This window comes from Capricornis sumatraensis, chromosome 1 (genome assembly GCF_032405125.1).
Source record: "Capricornis sumatraensis isolate serow.1 chromosome 1, serow.2, whole genome shotgun sequence".
Taxonomy (NCBI): domain Eukaryota; kingdom Metazoa; phylum Chordata; class Mammalia; order Artiodactyla; family Bovidae; genus Capricornis; species Capricornis sumatraensis.
Window position 1 is genome coordinate 175047456 of NC_091069.1, and position 24678 is coordinate 175072133.

General features: G+C 45.6%; 1 protein-coding gene across 6 annotated transcripts in view; it reads left to right on the forward strand.

Moving 5' to 3' along the window:
* KALRN (kalirin RhoGEF kinase) overlaps positions 1–24678 on the forward strand; it is a 694704-nt gene that overhangs the window by 204958 nt on the left and 465068 nt on the right. For all 6 annotated transcript variants that reach the window (XM_068966221.1, XM_068966363.1, XM_068966508.1 and 3 more), the window contains exons 2-3: positions 411–485; positions 8104–8218. In XM_068966221.1, coding sequence (XP_068822322.1) covers positions 411–485; positions 8104–8218 — 190 coding nt within the window. The remainder of the gene's footprint in view (positions 1–410; positions 486–8103; positions 8219–24678) is intronic.

The window sequence follows — 24678 nt, forward strand, 5'->3', positions numbered from 1 at the left end:
TGTATTCACTGAGTGTCTAGTGTGTAATATTCACTATGTACCAGCCACTGTGCTAGCATTGAAAGTATAAAAACGATTTCCAAAAAGCCCCCATCTTCAAGTTCACAGCAATAGGGCTGTAGTTTTGCTTCTAGGACATGGTACTTTGTGTGTATTCTAGGGGGGTGACTTGCACTGTCCTCTTCTTGAAAAGGACCCAGAGGGGCATACTCTTGGTCACCCCTGTGGACTGGCATCATGTCAAAGTGTCCTTTCTGTTGTGGAGCCTCTCCTGCTCTTGGGCTAGGCTGTGGGCCCCAGAGAGGGCATTATTTTCTGGCCCATGAGGGGATTGAAAAGCTAAGGGGGAACCCAGGGATTCAGTCTTTTGACCCCTTTCACTCTGATTCCTTCTGTTTTGTCTCTGACAGGCTCTTTTCGGAATGATGGTTTGAAAGCTTCTGATGTCCTTCCCATCCTAAAGGAAAAAGTGGCCTTCGTGTCTGGTGAGTGTCTATGCAAGTTTCCTCTGTTACAGATCTAGAGAAGTTTGTGTGTGTGTGTGTGTGTGTTGGGAATGTGTGCAGGCACACACTTCTTTGTGTGCAGATGAGAAAGAGGTGGGGGTGGAGGTGATGTTCAAAGCAGCTGCTCCTCTCTCCAGAGGCAGGCAGAAAGGGAAAGGAGCACTCTGGTCCCCACTGGGTGTTCTGGAGGACGTTCACAACCAAAGGTAGGTCCGTCATGCACCCACGCACATCCACCTCACCTTGCCCTACCCTTCCAGGCCTGTTAGGCCTGTGGGAACTGCTGAGGCCCCTCTGAGGATGCAAGGGTCTATCCCCTTCACACCTTCCCACAGGTTTTGTTTTGGTTCGTCTCTTGAGTGGTTCAAGGACAAGAAATGTAAGTTTTTTTCTGGCTCTTCCTCATCTCTTCTTCTAGCAAAGGGAACTCAAGTGAGTATTTGTATGTATTTTTTGTTTTTCTCTATAGCATATCTTGTGCACCCAGTCCTTTTAATGTCTAATTCAGGGATCAACAATCTATAGCCTGTGTTTTGCTGCAGGCCAGGCACTTGTTTTTTGCAAACAAAGTTTTATTGGAACATAGCCCATGTGCATTCATTTAGTAGTGTATTAGCTTCCTCTTGTCATAGACTTGGTGGCTTACAACCATAGACATGTATTCGCTCACAGTTTTGGAGGCCAAAAGTCCAAGTCAGTTTCCTGCACTGAAATCAAGATGTGAGCAGGGCTGTGCTCCCTCCAGAGGTTCTGGGGGAGAATCTGACTCTTGCCTCTTTTAGCTTCTGGAGGCTGCCAGCATCCCTTGGCCTGTGGCCATGTCGCTCCCATCTCTGCCTCCCTGGTGGTATTGCCTTCTGCCCTTCTGTTTGTGTCAGACCCTTCTGCCTCACAGTAAGGATACCTGTGACTTCACTTGGGGGCCCACTCAGACCTCCCAGGATAATCTTCCCATCTCTAGAGCCCTAACGATCACTATCTATGGAAACTCTTTTTCCAAATAAGGTAACATTTACAGGTTCTGAGACTAGGGCTTGATATGCCTGGGGACCATCATTCAGTCTACCACCAGTGTTGCCAATGGCTGCTTTGTTGCTGTAATAGCAGAGCTGAGTAGTTCTATCAGAGACCAGATGACCACAGGCCATCTGTCTGACCCTTTAAGAAAAAGTCTGGTAACTGCTGATGTAATTGAAACTGAACTATGAGGTGTACCAGCAGCACTATGGGTGCCAGTTCTAGGCCATCAATATAGGCCTCCTGGCTCAGAGTCTCTAGCAGGGGCTGGGGGAATGGCAGTGTGAGTAGCCAGGCATCACATTTAAAAAAAAATAAAATACACCCAGGTACTTAAGCTTCATAGACTGAACTTTTGTTTCCGGATGATTCTGGCCGTCTACAAGGAGTGACAATGGGATCACAGGGAAAAGGCCAGCGCAGTCCTTCAGTGCAGGGGTTCACTCCATAGGCACTGCTGGGCACGCTGATGGGTGACAGCCAAAACGGAGAGAAGGGAGAAAGAGGGGGGGTTGAGGAAGGAGAAACCAAGCAGCAGGAGTCTCCCACCCGACCAGGGGGGAGGCTGATAACTCCGAGTGTGCGGATGGGACGTGAAGGCAGAGTACGTGATGGGAGTAGTCAAGCCTTCGTAAGCACCAAGTGCATTCTCTATCATTAGCAGGAGTAGTGGCAGGAGTAGTGATCCCCTGGTGGCTTAGACGGTGAAGAATCCGCCTGCAATGTGGGAGACCTGGGTTCGATCCCTAGGTTAGGAAGATCCCCTGGAGAAGGGCATGCCAACCCACTCCAGTATTCTTGCCTGGGGACTCCCCATGGGCAGAGGGACCTGGCAGGCTACTGCAGGTTACAGTCTATGGGGTCGCACAGTCAGACACGACTGAGCAACTAAGCACAGCGTGTAGTGGTAATAATAACAGAGTGTTTTGCTACTGTTTTTGCTGTGAGAGAGAGTGGCTGGTAAGTTGCCCTTCTCCATTAGCATTAGGCACTGGTATATCTTATTAGGTAATGAGCCCCTGTCACTGAAGAAGCTGAAGCTCAGGCTGGATCCTTGACTCGATCAGGTGGCAGCTAGTTCAGTATTGGTGGAGACAGAAGACAGCCTCTGAAGCCTTCATAGACTTGGATCTGAGTGCTCACTGAGCATTTTGGGAAGACCTTGTGTAGAAGTCTTGGGACTGCTGGGCAGCACCAGGGCTCTGACCTCTACTGCTGTCCATCATCTGGGCTCCCAGGACATGGCCCACAGTCTCCAGGGAGCCAGAGCATTTCTCTTCCTCTTCTTTAATGCCTTGAACTGGTTAACCAGGTGTCCTACCTCTCCCCAGGTGTCCTGCTCATTCTTCCGTTCTCTTATGCCTGATGCTCCCTCTATCTGCAGTGCCTTCCCCATAACTTTGAGCTGTTCCTCTGCTTCCCACTTTGCCTCCTCCTGGAGGCCATCCTGGCTTTAATGCATACTCTTTGAGCACCATCCTGTTGCACAGCAGTTCAGGGCATATGAATGCAGACATGTTACAGCCTGGCATTGGGACCCTAGCTTGATTGATTGTGGCTTACTTTTTCCCATGTGAATTCCATTAGAGCCCTGGAGCAGGGTCCAGCCAGCCCTAGAAAAGAGCTTTCCACGTGTCAGGAGGTGTCCTCATGGTGTACAGAGCAGCAATGTGCCAGAAAGATGGTCAGTCAAACGAGAGGCAGGTAGCTGCTTCCCAGAGTGGGACCAGGGGGACTAGTGGGCAACTCATGCCCATGTGTCCACGTGGGCCACCCTTTCCCCCGGCAACCACAAGCCTGTTCTCTATGTGGGAGTAAGTCTTATTCATTTGCAAGTGGTACCAGGAACTTTGGGGCTTAGGGAGTGTTGTCCTTCTGTGCCTGCTAAGGACACTGAGGGTGCCAGGGAGATGACTGGCTGCAGCTAAAAAAAAAACCCCAAACAAAAAAACAAACCAAAAAAGGTGCTTGTATCCTAAGCTTTTAGAAGACCAAACACAAAAATAAAAATAAAGAAACCCAGAATTAAGTAATGCAGTGTAGCGGGTCCATGTCTCTCTGAGAAGAAGCCCTGCAGGAAGTGCTGAGCAGAGAAACCAAGTGCTGGTTAAGCCGCCTCCCCTGCTGGTGCCCTGGTGTGGCCAAGGCTAGGGGAAGCTGTGCTGCCATGGGAGCATGCATGTGGAATAACCCAGGGCCCACCAGTGTGTGGGCGATTGCACGTGTGTGTGACCGAACCTGTGGGGCCCACCAGTGTGTGGGCGAGTGCACGTGTGTGCAGCCGAACCTGTGGGGCCCACCAGTGTGTGGGAGAGTGCACGTGTGTGCAGCCGAACCTGTGGGGCCCACCAGTGTGTGGGAGAGTGCACGTGTGTGCAGCCGAACCTGTGGGGCCCACCAGTGTGTGGGCGAGTGCACGTGTGTGCAGCCGAACCTGTGGGGCCCACCAGTGTGTGGGCGAGTGCACGTGTGTGCAGCCGAACCTGTGGGGCCCACCAGTGTGTGGGCGAGTGCACGTGTGTGCAGCCGAACCTGTGGGGCCCACCAGTGTGTGGGCGAGTGCACGTGTGTGCAGCCGAACCTGTGGGGCCCACCAGTGTGTGGGCGAGTGCACGTGTGTGCAGCCGAACCTGTGGGGCCCACCAGTGTGTGGGCGAGTGCACGTGTGTGCAGCCGAACCTGTGGGGCCCACCAGTGTGTGGGCGAGTGCACGTGTGTGCAGCCGAACCTGTGGGGCCCACCAGTGTGTGGGCGAGTGCACGTGTGTGCAGCCGAACCTGTGGGGCCCACCAGTGTGTGGGCGAGTGCACGTGTGTGCAGCCGAACCTGCGGCTGCACTCAGGCAGCCTGCATCGTCCCGGCCCTGCCCCATCCTGCTTTGAGTCCTCAGCCATGGGCTCTTCCCGGCCCAGCCCCATCCTGCTTTGAGTCCTCAGCCATGGGCTCTCCCTCTGCCCTCTCTCCAGCTTCCTTCATGTGCTTCTGCCTCCCTCTTTCAGCACCCGTTGTCCCTTCTCTCCAGCCTCCCTGTGCAGACCCTTTTCACCCTGCTCTCTGTGTATGCTCACACCCTCATCTGGCTCCTCCCGATGTCCCTCTTTGCCACCTTATCAGCCATCAACACCATGCCCATTGTTCTCAGGGGAGCTCCACACGGCTGTGGCAACCACCACTCATACTCTGGACCCATGTCTCAAAGCACGTTCCATAGAACAACAGGTACAGGAGATGATCCTCAAAAAAGAACAAAGGGCTTACTCTCAAGTAAACTTGGGTGATGCTGCCTATTGTAGCCACCTTCTTGGAGACTGTCCATTCAAAGCACAAGAGCATTTCCCTAAATACAAATAACACATTCTCTTAAAAATACCCTGTGTATCCATCAGCATCTTGCAGAACTACAGTTGTATGGGCCATACTTTTGGTATGATTCTCTAGAGGTGTTTTTCTTGTCCTCCTCCAAAATTACCATAATCTACTTGTCCCCACTGGAGCCTGGTTCCCCCTGAAAAATATGAGTGCCATCTTCCTCCACCTCAATCAGCAAAGCCTTAACTTCCCTTGCCTTTGAACTTGCCTCCTACCTAGCCCTGTCCTGCCCTGCTTTTGCAGAAGGAGACCAGTGCCTTTTCTAGCACATCAAACCACTCCCTCCCTATTTATCCTCTATATTCCCATCCTCTATTCCCAGCACCAAAGCCTCAGTTAACTGGCAAACAGCAGGTGTTGGATAAGTAAGGGGATGGTGCTGCTGAAGATCCTGCCACCATCTCTATCATCTTTTAAAAACTTTGCTCTTTTTGTCTCCACTGTCTGGGGCCCACTCCACAATGCACCTTGACTTCAGCAAAGGGTTCTCATTCTTTATCTCTACTGAGTGCCCTCTGGAACCTCAGCACTCATGTTAATTATCAGTCAAATCCTACAGCTTCATGGCTCCTCAGTCTCCTTGGCACTGAAGTCTTCCACGTCCTTACTGTAGCCATGCACATTCAAGACCTTGACCTTGATATGTCTGTCTGTAGCCTTAGCTTCTTACCCATGACCGCTTCTGGTGTTCCCCTATCAGTTGGGGAAGTATGGATATCAGGTAAATAAAACATATGCTGTTCCCTCTCCTTTGAGAACTCACAAAGAAGCAGGCCGTTTTCCTTTCTCCCCAATTCCTCCCCACTTAATCTATGCATGAGCTCTGTTCTGCCTTCACTCAGGCTAGCATGGACGCCATGGCCAGACCTTTAACAGAGCTCTCATTAAAGCCAGATACCCTGCACCTACCCTTAAACCTACATCGTACCCAGTACTGCTGTCCATTCTCCAGGAACACTCTCCAAAGATGGTCCATCCTCCTTTTCCCAGTTCCTCAAGCCTATTTTGACCTTCAACACTATTTTACCTAGAGAAAGTGTCTCCTAGGCAGGCTGAACTTTTTGTCTTTCTAACTTATGTCTGTTGTTTCCCTCCTCTTTGAGTCTACCACAGACAAAAGGGCAGGGCCCCCTCTTGTTCCTGTCCTGAAGCCTGGAGCCACCCCTTGTCTCCATTCCTTCTAGCACAGATTCTCTTCCTTTATGCCTGTTCCTCCTTTTCTTCCTACAATCTTGCAAGTTCATCTTCCTTCTGAAAAATACCTGGCTTGGTCCTGCTGCCCCCTCTGGACTCCATATCCATTCATTTTTCCTGGAGGGAAGGGATTCCACTCCCCTGGGTCATCTTCCCCACCCTCCCCACCCCACGTCCCCTGCCACCACTCACCACCATCTGGAACCTTCTTGGAGCCAAGATTATGAAACTCTTGACTCCCAGGGAAGAACTGGCTTCTGCTTAGGAGGGATAATGCTCACATCCTTCCAAGCTTCCTAAGTAGTCTTTGCCATCACACCAACCTTGGCCCCCCATATTCCCTTAGCTCTACTCTTAAACCATCCACAGAGGAAGGACCGTGAGAAAGGCAATAGCTGCAGTGAAAACCACCCAAGAGTGAAAATCTTTCAAGTGAGGTCAACACTGCAGGCAAAGGTTGATAGTGAGGGAGAGCCTCCTAGCTTTGAGGAAACTTTCCTCTTGATCCCTTTACTTCCTTTTCCCCCTGTGAAGGCAGTTGGGAGATGGAGATCATTTCCAAGGTAGATGAAATGAGATTGGTCATCCATATTCAGAGCCCAGAGCCTATGGTTTTTAAGGTTTGGAGTTGGGGGTCAGGATCCAACTCTGTGGTATGTGTACACAAATATGGCTGGGTGGGGGCTGCAGGGAGTAGATGGTGGTGGTGAAATATTTTTTTCTTCAGGGCCAGATCTCTCAGTGGCCATGATCTTGTTTGGCCTTTTTCTCCTTGCAGCCTTCTGATTTCTTCCAGAGGAGTATCCTGCAATAAGTTGGACTTTGTTTGTTGAGACTCCCTCTGTCTGGTGATTTCTGGACCCCACAATCAGAGGGAAACAATATTCATGAACTCATACTTGAGTGGGGTCCTGGGAGGCTTGGAAAGTGCCCTTCTTCAAGGTGCTGACCTTTAAGCTTGTTTTCCAGTGTTGGTGGTGGCCTCGCCAGCCCTTCCTCTCTCTTGCACTAGACCCCTTTGTAGACCTGCTCTGGGGGTGTCAGGTGGCAGCCTGAGATCACGACAGAGTCTTCTTTGTGAAATAGCTAGTGCCTGTAAGGACACAGTTACTGCACCTTAGCTTTGTCCTCATTTAACCTTCTTGAGAAACTTGGTCCTGCTTCCTAATCATAGCATCTACTAATGAATAAATTTTTAATCGCAGAATAAATCATGAGTAGAAAGTTTGGAAAATAGAGGAAAGAAAAAGCAACCATGTAAAACCCCAGCATCCTGATAGCAAACAATGATCATCATCGCAGTTACTCCTCCCCACTTTTTTTAAACCAGACGTTTAGAAGACATTTGTTATCATAGTGTGTACATATGCATTTGCAGTGATTAAGACCTTGAGCATCCTATTTCCAATGAAGATTCATGGGCTCCTCCAGCAGGAGTGACAGGTGGCACTTAGGCAGGCAGGCAGGCAGGGGTGGATCCTTGGCTGTGTAGACCACACTTAGGTCTCTTCTCTGAATCTAAAAACCTCCTAGCAGTGATGTCCCAGCTGGATGCTTTAAGGGCTTCTCACCACGGTATTCAGTTAACCCTGAGCACTCTGCTCATTGAGGTCTGCAAAGAGAAGTAAACTGGAGGTTGAATTTCCAAAGACCATGGCACTTTCACTGGCTGTTTTCTCAGTAAGAGCAATTATCACCTCCTTCGTTATCATCTCATATTTGTAGCACGTACTTCTCAAAGTGCTTCGCCACGTGCCATCTTATCAAGTCTTGCAGCAGCCCTGTAATGTAGTCGCCATTATTTTCATCCACATTTTGCCGATGAGGCAACAGAGATGTCAAAAGACTTGCCCAAGGTTATGAATCTAAACTCCATGCCCTTGCGCAAGGCAGTGACCAGGTTTCTCTGGGCACCACCTTTCTGCCTGTTTTATCTAGCACTCAGAAGAATTCTTTTTCCTCTGTGGCACAGTTTCTAGCTGGTTTTTCTTAAACACCCTTCTCTTCTTCTTTGCAGGGGGCCGTGATAAGCGAGGTGGACCCATCCTGACCTTCCCTGCTCGCAGCAATCATGACAGAATAAGACAGGAAGACCTGCGGAAACTGGTGACCTATCTGGCCAGCGTGCCAAGGTGAGGTGAATGTTCTGCAGGGGAGAGAGGGGGAAGCTGGCCTGATGCAACTAAGCTGGAGTGAGCCTCCATCCCTGCCAGAGGCCTGGCTGTTTTTGCCCTTGGAATGGATTCTAATTATTTCTGTTATGTTAGTACCTATTGTTCACCTCATTCCCATCCTTCCCATTGTTACTGCTGGGATTCATATGAACAAAGTGGAAGCTGGATGCTGGAACCATGGGCAGAGGTGAAGGTTCCAGGCTTAGAGGACCAGGACAGGCCCTGGAACAGGTGACAGTGTAGCCTCAGAGGGAAGGGATGGGAAGCTATTCTTTGCCTTGGGGAAATGGAAATTCTGGCCGATTCCACTCTGGCTTGTGTAATGGATTTTTTCTAAAACCTCTGGCTTTTGAATATGTTTGTAGCTCTTAGAGTTTAGGGCAAATAGCTCCACTTATATTGTTCAAGAGGCAGCCTTCAGCTCAATCTAGGTCATGCATTTTCAATGGGGGCAATATTGCCTCCAAGGGGGATGCGAATTGGTTCTTGTGTATGGCACACACACAAAAACTTTCATGTATTAAGCACAGCTAAATATATAGTGCATAAACATATATACAATATATTCATGGTATTAAAATCTCATTGGTGATTAAGGAAAAAAGTATAAAAAGCCTTTTTTGTGGCAGGATGATGATTTTAAAAAATGATTGAGAAACACTGGTTTCTGAGTGTTTCTAGGTGGTGCTGCGCTCAGAGGGTGGCAAGGGAGACATGCTAGGGACACGGAATTTGTCTTTTAAGAAGGTGGAGGAGAGGCCTTGGCATGGTTAGAGGAACATGGAATGGGAGAGCCAGAAGACCCCTGAGCAGTAATCCAGGCAAATGCATGTCGTGTTTTACTTTGGAAGCAACATCTGTGTGGGATTGGAGTTGCTTACGGGGTGGTGGTGGTCAGTGGCAGAGCTTGGTTCAGAGCCCCCCTGACTCCTACCCTAGTGCTCTCCCCATCCTTGTTCACGGTCAGTGAGAACTCTGTTCTCTGATTTAGTGGGGTTGGAGTCTGTCAAGTGTTTGCTGTGGCAAATAAGAAGTGGTGCCTGGGGCTTTTAGAACTTTCATCTTGTCTCTCTGCATTTTACAGAGGAATCAGTAAATTGTACAGAGGAGCTCTGCCTTTGCGGGGAGACCTTGGATAATTGTTGAACGTGCTGATTAAGTTCTTGAAACAGATGTCAGTTGAGGCAGTCACTGCATTTGAAATAGCTATGGGAGAGACACATGTACAAGGATTGGCGGATGGTGGTGGGCAGGTGGCTAAAGGGGATTTAAGGGCAGTCATCAAATGCTTGGAAAGATGTTGAACAGAATGAAGAGCTCTGAGCAGAAGGCTGTGAACAAATAGATGTCAAATGGTGGCTTTTTTTTTTCTTTATGATATCCACAGAGAACCAGAAAAAAGGTAAGAAGTCTTAAGCTCCAATGAAATGGACTTAGCTATATCCAAAGAAGAGCTTCTAAACTATGAGTACAAGAGAGTTGGATAAAGAATAGAACAGAAGGGTTCCGCGCCACCCCCCCGCCCCCCCCCCACCCCGCCCGCCTGGAGGTCTTTATTCAGAAGAAATATTCCCATCTGTCTTGGAGGCAAGGAGATGGTTTAAATAACCCATGATTGATGTAGGTAATTTAGCAATTTAGCCATTGAGGGGCTAAGCAGTTTTAAAGGCATCTTTGCCAAGTATGCTACTAACAGGCATAAAACCAGGCATTTCCTAAAGCAATTTACAGGAAGAGTTTTCAGGGGGACCAATGACAGACTCTTAGTTCTTTCAGAGTCAGAAGAAATTTGGGATCCTGAAGGGTATGTTTTTCTTTCTGATAGGTTTATCACATCCCTGAAGCTAATGCACACTCTTCTTTTCTTTAAAATAGTAAGTGAAAGAATTGGAAGAACATTTTATTATTTCTGACTGTTAAGCAAAGCTGGGGCAAAAAGGATTGGAAGCAATTAAAAAGGAAAAGATTTCTACTAGGTAAAGGGGAACAAAACTCAAGAATTGCTGGGAGGAAGGTCATGAAAAAGTATAAACAATAGGTTGTCATTGAAAGAGCATAGTAGACTCAGGCTGTTTGCTTCCCTGAGGGTAGTCCCAAGCATTGCATCCTAGGCTCCTGAGAACAGAAAAGGTTCACAGGTTCTGGCAGGTGGGAGGCAAAAATGCTGTTGCTACTTTCAGTGGGAAAAATTGTTCAGGGATGCCTGCTGCCTCCCTCCCAAGGGGCCTATGTTCACCAGGAGTCTGTGTACCTGGCAGGCTGAAGAGCTTACCAACGAGTCATCCCCACCCATCGCTTCCTAGTTCTGTTGGCCACTAGTTCACACGTGATGACTGTTGGAAACAAAACCTTGAACAGGGTTATTCCAATGACAGTGAGGTCTGGGGAGGAAACTGAAGCACTTAGCACATCAGATAGTGTTTGCCATTCTTCTGCTTAGCCCTGGCTTTGGAAAGAAAGGAATCTGCAGAAATGAACAGCTAGATTTAGGCAGGTGACCCTGACTAGAAGAAATAGACTATTCTGGGTCATGGCCAAGGAGGCTATAAAGCTAGGCTTCTGTCAGGTGGAATGTGCTCTTCAGACTGGGGTAATCACCTGTGGGTGACACTCACTTATTCAAGCATTTATCATTTGTTTATTTTACAAATATTTAGAGCCTCTATAAGCCAGGCTGATTTAGGACTCATGGTGAGCAGGAACAGACATTTTGAGAAAGTTAGGAAAAACCTAAGTATTTCCCTACTGAGTGCCAAACCAGCGATCATAAAGGACAGACAGCACAGTATGTAACTGTGCTGGTAGCATAGGGATGAAGCAAGAGAAGACAAGCGAACAGGACCAGTAAGTGATGAAAGAGGATCCCAGAATCTAAGGAACCAATCAGCTTGATGGCCATTTTGGGCACTGTTATATTATAGAATAGGTGATTAAACAGAGGGTTGTGATAATTTATGAGTTATTACAGTGTCCCCTTTATAAATATGAAGGGTGTGGTTTTCTTTCTGGTAGGTTTATCATATCCATGCAGCTGCTGCATACTCTAAATAGAAAGTGAACAATTAAAAGAACTTATTTCTAACCTGTTAAGCAAAGGTGAGACAGAACAGATTGTAAACAATTTAAAAGGAAAAGGTTTCTGCTAGCTAAAGGGAGGAGAAGGCGATGGCACTCCACTCCAGTACTCTTGCCTGGAAAATCCCATGGACAGAGGAGCCTGCTAGGCTGCGGTCCGTGGGATCGCTGAGGGTCGGACACGACTCAGCGACTTCACTTTCACTTTTCACTTTCATGCAATGGAGAAGGAAATGGCAACCCACTCCAGTGTTCTTGCCTAGAGAATCCCAGGGACGGGGGAGCCTGGTGGGCTGCTGTCTATGGGGTCACACAGAGTCGGACACCACGGAAGTGACTTAGCAGCAGCAGCTAAAGGGAACAAAAACCCAAGAGAGTCTGGGAAGAAGCATGGTTGTATGAAATGAATGGGAAGAAAAAGTCCCACTCTAATGTGTGAAGGCCAGGTTCTGTCTGGGCCACTGCATTCAGTCTGCTACACTGAACTTTGCCAGCTCCTTTTTAGGAGCTATGTGGACCAGTTAGAATATTGTCAGGAGAGCAGCATACTAAGGGATCCACAAACTGTGTTTCTGCAGTTGGAGGATGTTTTCTGGTGAAGGTGAAAATGGAAGAAAAGTGATTCCTGACTTCAGGTATCAGGAGAGCCGTGCTGCCCCTAAGAGGCGGGAACAGGCATGGTCTCTTTTGCATCAATGGGTAGAAGTTAGAGAGATCCTGACTCTGAAGTGGAGAAACAATCTGCCCAGGTGGGAGCTGTCCAGCACTACTGCTGCTGCCTCTGGAGAAAGTGAGCTTCCTGTCCAAGACTTCTGCAGTGGGTTGGAAGCCGGATTAGATCATTTCTAAGAAACTTTCCTCCCCTGACTTCTGTGTTTCTATGATATTGGGGGAAAACACATTATAGAAATCTATAACCTCAAAACAGTATTACTACTCCACAAACATACTCTCTTTCTCAAATCCCCTATATTATTTAAAGCCTGGAATTCCACTTCAGGTCTTGTGTGTATCTTAAATTCTAAGAGAACTCTTTTCCAGTCCCCTTGCATTTTGGATGGGGCTAAACATGATTCTAGAGTGTGACTGTGACAGCAGCAGTTACTCTTTTGGGATCCATCTCAGCCTGAGATGAGTCCTTTCCAACTGCCCTTTTTTGCTCGTGATGAGTTTGAATATCTATCTCCTGGGGCTTCTCCAAGATTTCTGTTATCTTATTTTGAGGAGTGATGAAATTAGGGTAGGAAGAAAAGCCTTAAAAGTCTCCTAATTCAACTTTCTGATAACTTCATTCACTTAATTCAACAAATATTTATTGAGTGCCTACCATAAGCCACGGCACAGTTAGGGAACTTGGTAAACTTGTGTTATCTTTTCTGTCATCCATCCTATACTTATCTAACATTTTTGTCCTTCTGCCCTGATATCTGCTTGTAATCTTACATGAAAGGAGTGGAAAAGAAATACTCAGAAACAAGCAGTGGATGAGTGTCCCTAGAAATTGAGAGACAAAATGTAGGCTGAGAGTAAGCAGTTGCCTGAGCATTACTTGTAGTATGGATAGTCTACCCACTGTGATTATTGGGAGCTGACCATATGCTTGGAGTAGAATTTCTAAGTATCTAGTAAAGAAATCCCAGGTTATTTTTATTGCACTGTATTCTTCCTCTTCTTCATTGTTATCCTGGTTTGTCATGATCAGCTTTCTGCGGCTCCTCTGGACACTGATTGTTAGCACCTTGATGTATCTGCCACTTAATAGCAATGCTGCTGAGATGCTGAGTGTTCTAGCAGGGAATACAGGTATCATACTGGTGAGGAAAAATGACAAGAAATAATGATGGGGTATTCTGTAATGTCAGTCAAACCAACGTGCCAATATTCCGCTTATTGCTTGATAATTTGTTCTTGTTCTACAATTTCAGCAACAGATACATTGGGCTTATAGCCGGCACTGTCTTTGTGCAGTGTCATCAGAAAATAGAAATAAATAGAGAGAGCCAGAAAGTTAAAAGATGAAGAGGTGAAAGCTGCAAGGATTTCCTCCCACTGTATTCAGCACGAGAGAACCCAAGCTATGGAATCTGAATGTGTCATCACTGAATGTGTCTGTTGTAAGGGCCTGTTGAGATGTGTCGGTGGTATATTGCCCTTTGCTCTGAAAGTGAAAGTGAAAATGAAAGTTGCTCAGTTGTGTCTGACTCTTTGCAACCCCATGGACTACACAGTCCATGGAATTCTCCAGGCCAGAATATGAGAGTGGGTAGCTGTTGCCTTCTCCAGGGGATCATCCCAACCCTGGGATTAAACTCAGGTTTCCTGCATTCCAGGCAGATTCTTTACCAGATAAGCCCCCAGGCAAGCGCACAAATACTAGAATGGGTAGCCTATCCCTTTTCCAGCAGATCTTTTCAACCCAGGAATCGAACCAGGGTGTCTAGCATTGCAGGCAGATTCTTTACCAGCTGAGCTACCAGGGAAGCCCCATCAATTAAAGAAGACTGCAAAGAGTAGTGTTGTAAAGTTCAGAAAATAGAGCCAATGAAGACATTTGCCTAAAGCTTATCCTTTTCCAGATCCCTTTTAACTTCCTTTTATTGCTTATGTATAAATCTTCATAATTCCTATTATACTTACCACATTCTATACAAATTTCTTAACAATATCAGTTAAGTGTTCCTATTGTTAGGTGTACACAGTCCAAGCACTGAAGGGCAAATGGTGTTCTACTCTGCTGCTAAGGAACATAGCATCACAATAGTAACAGCCATTGCCTGTAATCACCTTCCTTGGAGCCATACCGACCTTCACAGCAAAGGGAAGAGAGACATCTTCAGATAAATGGAAGGCACTGGGGTTCCGATCCCAGCTCTACCACTTCTGAGTCAGGAAGCATATGACCACTCCACCCAGGTTATCTGAGAAGAGTTTAACGAAGACACACTTTACAATGCTGCAGGTGGGCAACAGGGAAAGCAGCAAGATTTGAATTTTCAAATTATCCCAGAGCTGGCAACATCAGGTAGGCAAGACATTATGACTTCTAGGCCTGAAGGGGCAAGGTGAGGAGAGGTGCATGGAACCCAGAGAGATAGCTGTAGGAGAGGGCCACTTGACAGGAACTGTGGCCTTCAGTAGAAAGCTGCCAACAGCTCACAGTGATTCCATTATGGGGGATAAAGGAAGTCAGTATTCTTGCTTCAGCCTTCCCATTCTCTGGCCTCCTGTCATTGTTTGTCAGTTACTGAATGTAACCAAAACCAAGTGACATGGGGCTCACTGAGGCATTCCATGTGGGTCAGCCTCCCAGGGCTTTGGGGTAGAGAGGAGAGGATGGAGGATGGACTCACAGGGGCAAAAGGAAGACATTTAACACAAGGTGAGACCTTGGGCATATGACTCGATATTTCTGAGTGCAATATTCTGATTTTTAATTTGGGAAAAGAAAGTCTATCTCACAAGGGTGTTGTGGAGAAATTACCTGTCAATCCCTCTGTAGCACTTTGGCACTCAGAAGCTAATAGTCTATCTCCTAAAGGAACCTAATAATAGTAATGGTGGTGGTGGTTTAGTCACTAAGTCATGTCCAACTCTTGCAACCCCATGGATGGTAGCCCACCAGGCTTCCTGGTCTATGGGAATTCTCCCGGCAAGAATATTGGAGTGGGTTGCCATTTCCTTTTCCAGGGGATCTTCCCAACCCAGGGATCAAATCTGAGTCTCCTGCATTGTAGGCAGATTCTTTACTGACTGAGCTATGAGGGAAGCCATAGCAGTATTTGCTACATGTGAAGGAATAGATGTATGTGTAAGCTATGAAGCATTGTAATAAATCGAACGCCTGAGAGCCCACCCCCACCTTCAGAATGGGAACATCTCCTCTGCTCTTGAAGCTATCTGTGGCCTTTCCCTACCCTAATCCCACCTCCTTCCTCCAGAAGTCACTATTATCCTGAGTTTTGTGTTTATCCTTGTCTTTCTTTTTTGGTGTAATTTGCCACATGTTTGCGTAAGCAATGTATTATTTAGTTTTGCATGGTTTTGAGCTTTATAAAATGATATTATACCATATGTAGTTTTTTGTGACTAACTTTTCTGATGACTTCGTGACTAAACCACAAAAGTTTGTCTTCTTTGGAATCCAGCTCTATGACTATAGTCACCATAATCCACCTGCACGGCAGGAGACGTGGGTTCAGTCCCTGGGTCGGGAAGATCCCCTGAACAAGGAAATGGCAACCCACTCCAGAATTCTTGCCTGGGAAATTCCATGAACATTGGTGCCTGGTGGGCTACAGTCCGTGGAGTTGCAAAGAGGTGGACGTGACTTAGCAACTAAGCAACAACAGCAGCTTCTCTGAACTACTGTGATCGTGACAACATGGATAAATTGTAAAATATAATTTGGAGTTGAAAAAACGCACTTAATGCATCCAACCTCTAGAACTGATCTAGTAAGTAATAAATAAATGCTAGCCAATATTGTCGTCTTCAAAGCTACATTATTGCACTATTATAAGTATGCTGTATACATTAACTTATTTCTCACAGAATTTTGAGAGGGATATTATTTGTTCCCATTTTACATATGAGGAAACTCAGGCTCAGAGAGATTAGGTATCTTTCCTGTTGACACACAGCCTGTGTGACTTGGAGCACTGACTAAATGCAGAGGCCAGAGTGAAGGAGGCGGTGGTGGTAGAGTTCAGGGGACAGATCTGAAGAGAGGAGGGAGGCCGATCCTGAAGGATAGGCTAAGGACTGAAGGAGTAGGACAGCATGAGAGAGTAGTAAGGAGAAGAAAGGCGGATGGTTGTAATTATGGTGGGCAGTGGTGTCCCATCAAACCTGTGTCGTCCAAGATACTCTTTAGATTCTAAGTATGAAGGTTGTTGCAGGTGGGAAATGCAGGTGGTGATTGTCTGAATCTCAGGTTTCTGCTGGCCAAGACACCCGTGGTGACTGTGGGTGTGCAGGGTGATGGAGGTGGGGGGCGGTGCCTCAAACTTCCTCTCCCATGTCTGTGTGCTCAGTTTTAGACACACAGTTCTATTCATTTATGCTATCTGTGGATAAACAGTCAACTGTTTTTCAGTGTGAATTACACTAAGGGATGCTGTGAAAAAATTAAAGCACTGAAGACCTTGGCAACTATTTAAAGAAATGAGTAAAAGTCTGTAGTAGGGACCCTGAACATATAAACTGGAAAGGTGGGGGTGGTCTCCACTGTATTCTAGGGTGCTCATCCTGTCCTGTTTCCATGGGTCTGAGATGTTTCTTTCACTCAGTCACCTGCCTGGAGTGATCTTGCATTGCTCTGATATCAGAAGCATGATTCTGGCATTACTTAGCAGTCAGCCGATAGGCATTCTGAAGTTAGTTCACTTTCTTGACCATGCCACTGCCAGACTTGGCAGGTATGTGTCTATGCTGGTGTATTCTGAGGCAGAGGGCCCAGGGAGGGCTTGTGGAAACCCTGAAGAGCCTACTGTGATGCTTCAAATGCAGAGACAAGCACTTGTGATTCCCTGGAGAACAATAACCTGGATGATCAGAGGCGGAAACCATGTGGTCATAACGTAACCATGAGAAGCAGCTCTCATAATTCCAGAAATGCTTCAACGCCTTTAGGTGATGAATCAAGGACCCAGCACTGGACAAAAGGACCCCTGATGGAGAGGGGAGTGTTGTTTTTTCTTCACGTGCATCTTCAATGTGATCCGTAGAAGGGACTTTGGACATTGCCACTGACTTGTTGGGAGTGGAACTATGGACTAGTAGAGGAGGAAGGAGTGGCCTCAAGGACCAATACTGATCCTGGAAATTGCGCAGAGTGTTCCAGCCCAGGAAGAATGAACCCCTGAGCCTTCCCCTCTGGGAGGAGAAATGTACATGTAGCTGACAAATTTCCTCGCCTATAAAATAGGCACAGAGATGTCCACAGACATAAAGGTAGTGGGGATCACACGAGAACACATGTTAGGTACCTAGCAAGGCCTTGGCACCCAGCGGGGGCCCATGGCCGATTTCTTTCCCTTTTCTTGCTTGGCAGTGGGGACCTTGTTTTGTTATTTGTCCTTCACTATGTCTAGCACAACTTTATCAAAGTCAAGTTTTTGTGTGTTAATCACTCAGTCATCTCCAACTCTTTGCGATCCCACAGACTGTGGCCCACCAGCCTTCTCTGTCCATGGAATTCTCCAGGCGAGAATACTGGAGTGGATTGCCAGTCCCTTCTCCAGAGGAACTTCCCAACCCAGGGATCAAACCCTGGTTTCCTGCGTTGCAGGCAGATTCTTTACCATTTGAGCTACAGAAAAGTCCTTAAATTGGGCCCGTCCCATGAAAGTCGCTCAGTCATGTTTGACTCTTTGTGACCCCATGGACTATACAGTCCATGGAATTCTCCAGGCCAGAATACTGGAGTGGCCTTTCCCTTCTCCAGCGGATCTTCCTGACCCAGGAATCGAACTAGGGTCTCCTGCATTGCAGGTGGATTCTTTACCAACTGAGCTATCAGGGGAAGTCCCTTAAAGTCAAGGTTACAGTAATGGCTAAGGTTAGAATGAGAGCTAATAGGAATAACAGTAATAGTAATAACATCAGTATCATCTAGGGGTATCATCATTGTAATAAATACTGAATTTATATATATATATATATATACACCTAATAGTGTGATAAAGTCTTGGCCTCTTTTAAAATTAGAAAATTATTTATTTATTATAAAAATAAAAGCAGAAAATAGAAAAAAATTTTAAGTCAATTGTAACTCTACCCTCTAGAAATAGAAACAATTAATATATTGACATTTTTCTTTCCTACCTCTTTTTATTGGAGATTTTGTAACACAGAATTGAATCATATTGTTTATTTAATGTTGCTTCATGTTTTATCCCACTTACTATTATACTCTAAGAATATTTTCATAACCTTTTATGCATAATAGTATATCTTTGGATACACCATATTCTAACTAACCTTATCATTAGATATCCAAGTCATTTCTAAAAACTTCATTGCTATAAATGACTCTCAGTAAACTTCTTGGTGTATGAACCTTTGTCTACATTTTAAATGGTTTCTTGGGGATAGATTCGTTGCAATTTTGGATTTTTTTTAAGGCCAGTGATCCACATTGCCATGTTTCTTTCCAAATTTCCCAATTTATAGTTCCGGTATGCCTTGCTATAGACTTCCAAGTCATTTTGTTTCTCCAAATTTAAGTTTTTACACTCCTTACTGACCAGAACCCCCTGTGAAAACGTTGTTTTTACCATCATCAAGAAGCCTAATTTAGGGTTATGCACTTAAACCTATCCCTGGATTTGAAAGAATAAAAGAATTGGCCACAGGGCCTGCCCTTTGGGGTCGTCCAGGGTAGGATTCCTTTAACTTGCCTAAACTAATAGGAATGTTGAAAGGGGGACCATACATTAAAGTTCAAATCTGATAACAAATCTATGATGACTTGTTTTTGCCCTTGGTGAATCTTTTGTTTTGCCTCTGGGTATATTGATCTCCTTGGCTGGTTGTGCAATGAGTTCCTGGCTTGGCACAAAGTAGTAGTTAATCTCCTCTGCTCTCATCTGAGCTGAGGCCCTTATCTGCCTTCCACTGAGAAAGTTGGGTCTCCTTAGAGTTTGTTTCTGGGCAGCAATGATGAATGATCCTCTAAAGCTTCAGTTCAACTCAGTTCAGTCGCTCAGTCGTGTCTGACTCTTTGCGACCCCATGAATTGCAGCACACCATGCCTCCCTGTCCATCACCAACTCCCGGAGTTCACTCAAACTCACGTCCATCGAGTCAGTGATGCCATCCAGCCATCTCATCCTCTGTCATCCCCTTCTCCTCCTGCCCCCAATCCCTCCCAGCATCAGAGTTTTTTCCAATGAGTCAGCTCTTCACATGATGTGGCCACAGTACTGGGGTTTCAGCTTTAGCATCATTACCTCCAAAGAAATCCCAGGGCTGATCTCCTTCAGAATGGACTGGTTGGATCTCCTTGCAGTCCGAGGGACTCTCAAGAGTCTTCTCCAACACCACAGTTCAAAAGCATCAATTCTTCACCACTCAGCCTTCTTCACAGTCCAACTCTCACATCCATACATGACTACTGGAAAAACCATAGCCTTGACTAGACGGACCTTAGTTGGCAAAGAAATGTCTCTGCTTTTGAATATGCTGTCTAGGTTGGTCATAACTTTTCTTCCAAGGAGTAAGCGTCTTTTAATTTCATGGCTGCAGTCACCATCTGCAGTGATTTTGGAGCCCAAAAAAATAAAGTCTGACACTGTTTCCACTGTTTCCCCATCTATTTCCCATGAAGTGATGGGACCAGATGCCATGATCTTCATTTTCTGAATGTTGAGCTTTAAGCCAACTTTTTCACTCTTCTCTTTCACTTTCATCAAGAGGCTTTTTAGTTCCTCTTCACTTTCTGCCATAAAGGCAGTGTCATCTGCATATCTGAGGTGATTGATATTTCTCCCGGCAATCTTGATTCCAGCTTGTGTTTCTTCCAGTCCAGCATTTCTTATGATGTACTCTGCATATAAGTTAAATAAGCAGGGTGACAATATACAGCTTTGACATACTCCTTTTCCTATTTGGAACCAGTCTGTTGTTCCATGTCCAGTTCTAACTGTTGCTTTCTGACCTGCATACAGGTTTCTCAAGAGGCAGGTCAGGTGATCTGGTGTTCCCATCTCTTTCAGAATTTTCCACAGTGTATTGTGATCCACACAGTCAAAGGCTTTAGCATAGTCCATAAAGCAGAAAGAGATGTTTTTCTGGAACTCTCTTGCTTTTTCCATGATCCAGCAGATGTTGGCAATTTGATCTCTGGTTCCTCTGCCTTTTCTAAAACCAGCTTGAACATCTGGAAGTTCACGGTTCACATATTGCTGAAGCCTGGCTTGGAGAATTTTGAGCATTACTTTATTAGCGTGTGAGATAAGTGCAATTGTGCAGTAGTTTGAGCATTCTTTGGCATTGCCTTTCTTTGGGATTGGAATGAAAACTGCCCTTTTCCAGTCCTGTGGCCACTGCTGAGTTTTCCAAATTTGCTGGCATATTGAGCACAGCACTTTCACAGCATCATCTTTCAGGATTTGAAATAGCTCCACTGGAATTCTATCACCTCCACTAGCTTTGTGTGTAGTGATGCTCTCTAAGGCCCACTTGACTTCCTATTCCAGGATGCCTGGCTCTAGGTGAGTGATCACACCATCGTGATTATCCAGGTCGTGAAGATCTTTTTTGTACAGTTCTTCTGTGTATTCTTGCCACCTCTTCTTAATATCTTCTCCTTCTGTTAGGTCCATACCATTTCTGTCCTTTATTGAGCCCATCTTTGCATGAAATGTTCCCTTGGTATCTCTAATTTTGTTGAAGAGATCTCTAGTCTTTCCCATTCTGTTGTTTTCCTCTATTTCTTTGCATTGATTACTGAAGAAGACTTTCTTTTCTCTAAGGCTTAGCTGTGGACATTTGCTCTCTTTCTTAGGATTCAGAGACCTATGGCTTACTGACAGCAGGCTGATTAGGAAGCTAATGTTGCTGTTTCCACTTAGATTAGGTAAACTTCTGTGTTGCAGGTGAAATAAATCTCAGTGTATTCAGGTTTTTCAGGAATTCATGCTGGGGAATCAGGATGATTTACATTTCATTCAAATTCATTTGTCTGGAATGTTGTGAGGGAGTTCCCCAAATATGGATACTAGAGAGAGAGCTTGGCATTGAGGAAGAAGGATATGTTTTTCACTTTGTGGGTTCCAGATTTGGGGTTGTTTCTCCCTCCCCTTTGGCTCAGACGGTAAAAAATCTGCATGCATTGCAGGAGACCCAGGTTCGATCCCTGAGTCAGTAAGATCCCCTGGAGAAGGGAATGGCAACCCACTCCAATATTCTTGCCTGGAGAATCCTATAGATTCTGGGACCCAGCTTTCTGTAGCCTGGCAGGCTACAGTCCATGGGGTCACAAAGAGTCAGACACGACTCAGCAACTAAGCATACATATCCCCTCTCTCATTATGTAAATATTTTCAACATGTTTCTATTTCTCTCTTCACCTGTCATTGGTTAGGTTCTATCAGATGCCCCTCACTGGTATTTGGGGTTGTGTATGTTTCAGTTCTGTTCAGTCACTCAGTTGCGTCCAACTCTTTGCGACCCCATGGACTGCAGCACGCCAGGCTTCCCTGTCCATCGCCAACTCCCAGAGCTTGCTCAAACTCATGTCCATCAACCTGATGATGCCATCCAACCATCTTATCCTCTGTTGTCCCCTTCTCCTCCTACCTTTAATCTTTGCTAGCCTCTAAGTCTTTTCTGATGAGTCAGTTCTTTGCATCAAGTGGCCAGAGTATTGGAGTTTTAGCTTTAGCATCAGTCCTTCCAATGAATATTCAGGACTGATTTCCTTTAGGATGGACTGGTTGGATATCCTTGCAGTCCAAGGGACTCTCAAGAGTCTTCCCCAACACCACAGTTCAAAAGCATCAATTCTTCAGTGCTCAGCTTTCTTTATGGTGCAACTCTCACATCTATACATGACTCCTGGAAAAACCATAGGTTTAACTAGACAGGCCTTTATCTGCAAAGTAAGGTCTCTGCTTTTTAATATGCTGTCTAGGTTGGTCATAGCTTTTCTTCCAAGGAGCAAGCATCTTTTAATTTCATGGCTGCAGTCACCATCTGCAGTGGTTTTGGAGCCCAAGAAAATAAAGTCTATCACTATTTCCATTATTCCCCCATCTATTTGCTATGAAGTGATGGGACCGGATGCCTTGATCTTAGTTTTTTGTATGTTGAGTTTTAAGCCAGCTTTTTCTCTCTCCTCTTTCACTTTCAAGAGGCTTTTAGTTCCTCTTCGCTTTCTACTATAAGGGTGTTGTCATCTGCATATCTGAGGTTATTGATATTCTCCCAGAAATTTTGACTCTAGCTTGTGCTTCATCCAGCCCAGCATTTCACATGATGTACTCTGCATAAAAGTTAAATAAGCAGGATGACAATATACAGCCTTGATGTACTCCTTTCCCAATTTGGAACCAGTCCTTTGTTCCATGTCCAGTTCTAATTGTTGCTTCTTGACCTGCATACATATTTCTCAGGAGGCAGGTCAGGTGGTCTGGTATTCCCATCTCTTGAAGAATATTCCACAGTTTGCTGTGATACACACAGTCGAAAGGTTTAGCGTAGTCAATGAAGCAGAAGTAGATGGTTTTTTTTGGAATTCTCTTGCTTTTTCTATGATCCAGTGGATGTTGGCAATTTGGTCTCTGGTTCCTCTGCCTTTTCTGAATCCAGCTTGTACATCTGGAAGTTCTTGGTTCACGTACTGTTGAAGCCTAGCTTGGAGAATTTTGAGCATGATTTTGCTAGCATGTGAGATGAGTGCATGTTTGGGAGGTATATACTTGATGCTGACACTTCATGTTATGTCACTTTAGTTTTGTTGAGACTGCCTTTATTATATATGTATGAAAGTGAAACTGTTAGTTTCTCAGTCGTGTCCGACTCTTTTCGACCCCTTGGAATGTAGCCTGCTAGCCTCCTCTGTCCATGGGGTTCTCTAGGCAAGAATACTTTAGTAGGTAGTCATTGCTTTCTCCAGGGGATCTTCCCTACCCAGGGATCAAACCTGGATCTCTTGCATTGCAAGCTGATTCTTTACTATTTGAGCCGTTAGGGAAGCCTTATATATGTATAAAATGGCAACCTACTCCAGTAATCTTGCCTGGAGAATTCCACGGACAGAGCAGGCTGGCAAGCCACATTCCATGGGGTTGTGAAAAGTCATACACGGCTGAACTGCTAACCCTTTACCCTTTACACACTCTGGCAGTTTAGGTATGCTGCCACCAAGTGGTGGAGTACATTAGCTCAGCTGCCTAGAAGACAGATGGTTTGTATGGTGTAGTCGCTAAGTCATGTGCGACTCCCTGCCACCCCATAGACTGTAGCCACTCCTCTGTCCATGGGATTTTCTAGGCGAGAATCCTGGAGTGGGTTGCCATTTCCTTCTCCAGGGAAGATACAGGTGAATTTTGTCAAGGGCTCCAAATATTATGCCCTCTCCTCCTTAGACCTTAGGTTTTCTAGGCTTTACTTTTTAAATTTTTATTGAAACATTTAAACTTAAGTAACCACTAAATGATAATTATTTTTCCTGAACTATGGAATTAGTTTATTTATTTTTTAATTTTTATTTTTACTTTATTTTACTTTACAATACTATATTGGTTTTGCCATACATTGACATGAATCCACCACGGGTGTACATGCGTTCCCAAGCATGAACCCCCCTCCCCACCTCCCTCCCCATAACATCTCTCTGGGTCATCACCGTGCACCAGCCCCAAGCATGCTGTATCCTGCGTCAGACATAGACTGGCGATTTGATTCTTACATGATAGTATACATGTTACAATGCCATTCTGCCAAATCATCCCACCCTCTCCCTCTCCCTCTGAGTCCAAAAGTCCGTTATACACATCTGTGTCTTTTTTGCTGTCTTGCATACAGGGTCATCATTGCCATCTTTCTAAATTCCATATATATGTGTTAGGATACTGTATTGGTGTTTTTCTTTCTGGCTTACTTCACTCTGTATAATCGGCTCCAGTTTCATCCATCTCATCAGAACTGATTCAAATGTATTCTTTTTAATGGCTGAGTAATACTCCATTGTGTATATGTACCACAGCTTTCTTATCCATTCATCTGCTGATGGACATCTAGGTTGTTTCCATGTCCTGGCTATTATAAACAGTGCTGCGATGAACATTGGGGTACATGTGTCTCTTTCAACTCTGGTTTCCTTGGTGTGTATGCCCAGCAGTGGGATTGCTGGGTCATAAGGCAGTTCTATTTGCAATTTTTAAAGGAATCTCCACACTGTTCTCCAAAGTGGCTGTACTAGTTTGCATTCCCACCAACAGTGTAGGAGGGTTCCCTTTTCTCCACACCCTCTCCAGCATTTATTGCTTGCAGATTTTTGGATCGCAGACATTCTGACTGGTGTGAAGTGGTACCTCATTGTGGTTTTGATTTGCATTTCTCTAATAATGAGTGATGTTGATGGAATTAGTTTAATATTAAATTCCCTGATAGCTCAATTGGTAAAGAATCTGCCTACAATGTGGGAGACCCTGGTTCAATTCCTGAGTTGGGGAGATCTGCTAGAGAAGGGATAGGCTACCCACTCCAGTATTCTTGGGCTTCCCTTGTGGCTCAGCTGGCAGAGAATCCGCCTGTAGTGCAGGAGACCTGGGTTCAATCCCTGGGTTGGGAAGATCCCCTGGAGAAGAGAAAGGCTACCCCACTCCAGTATTCTG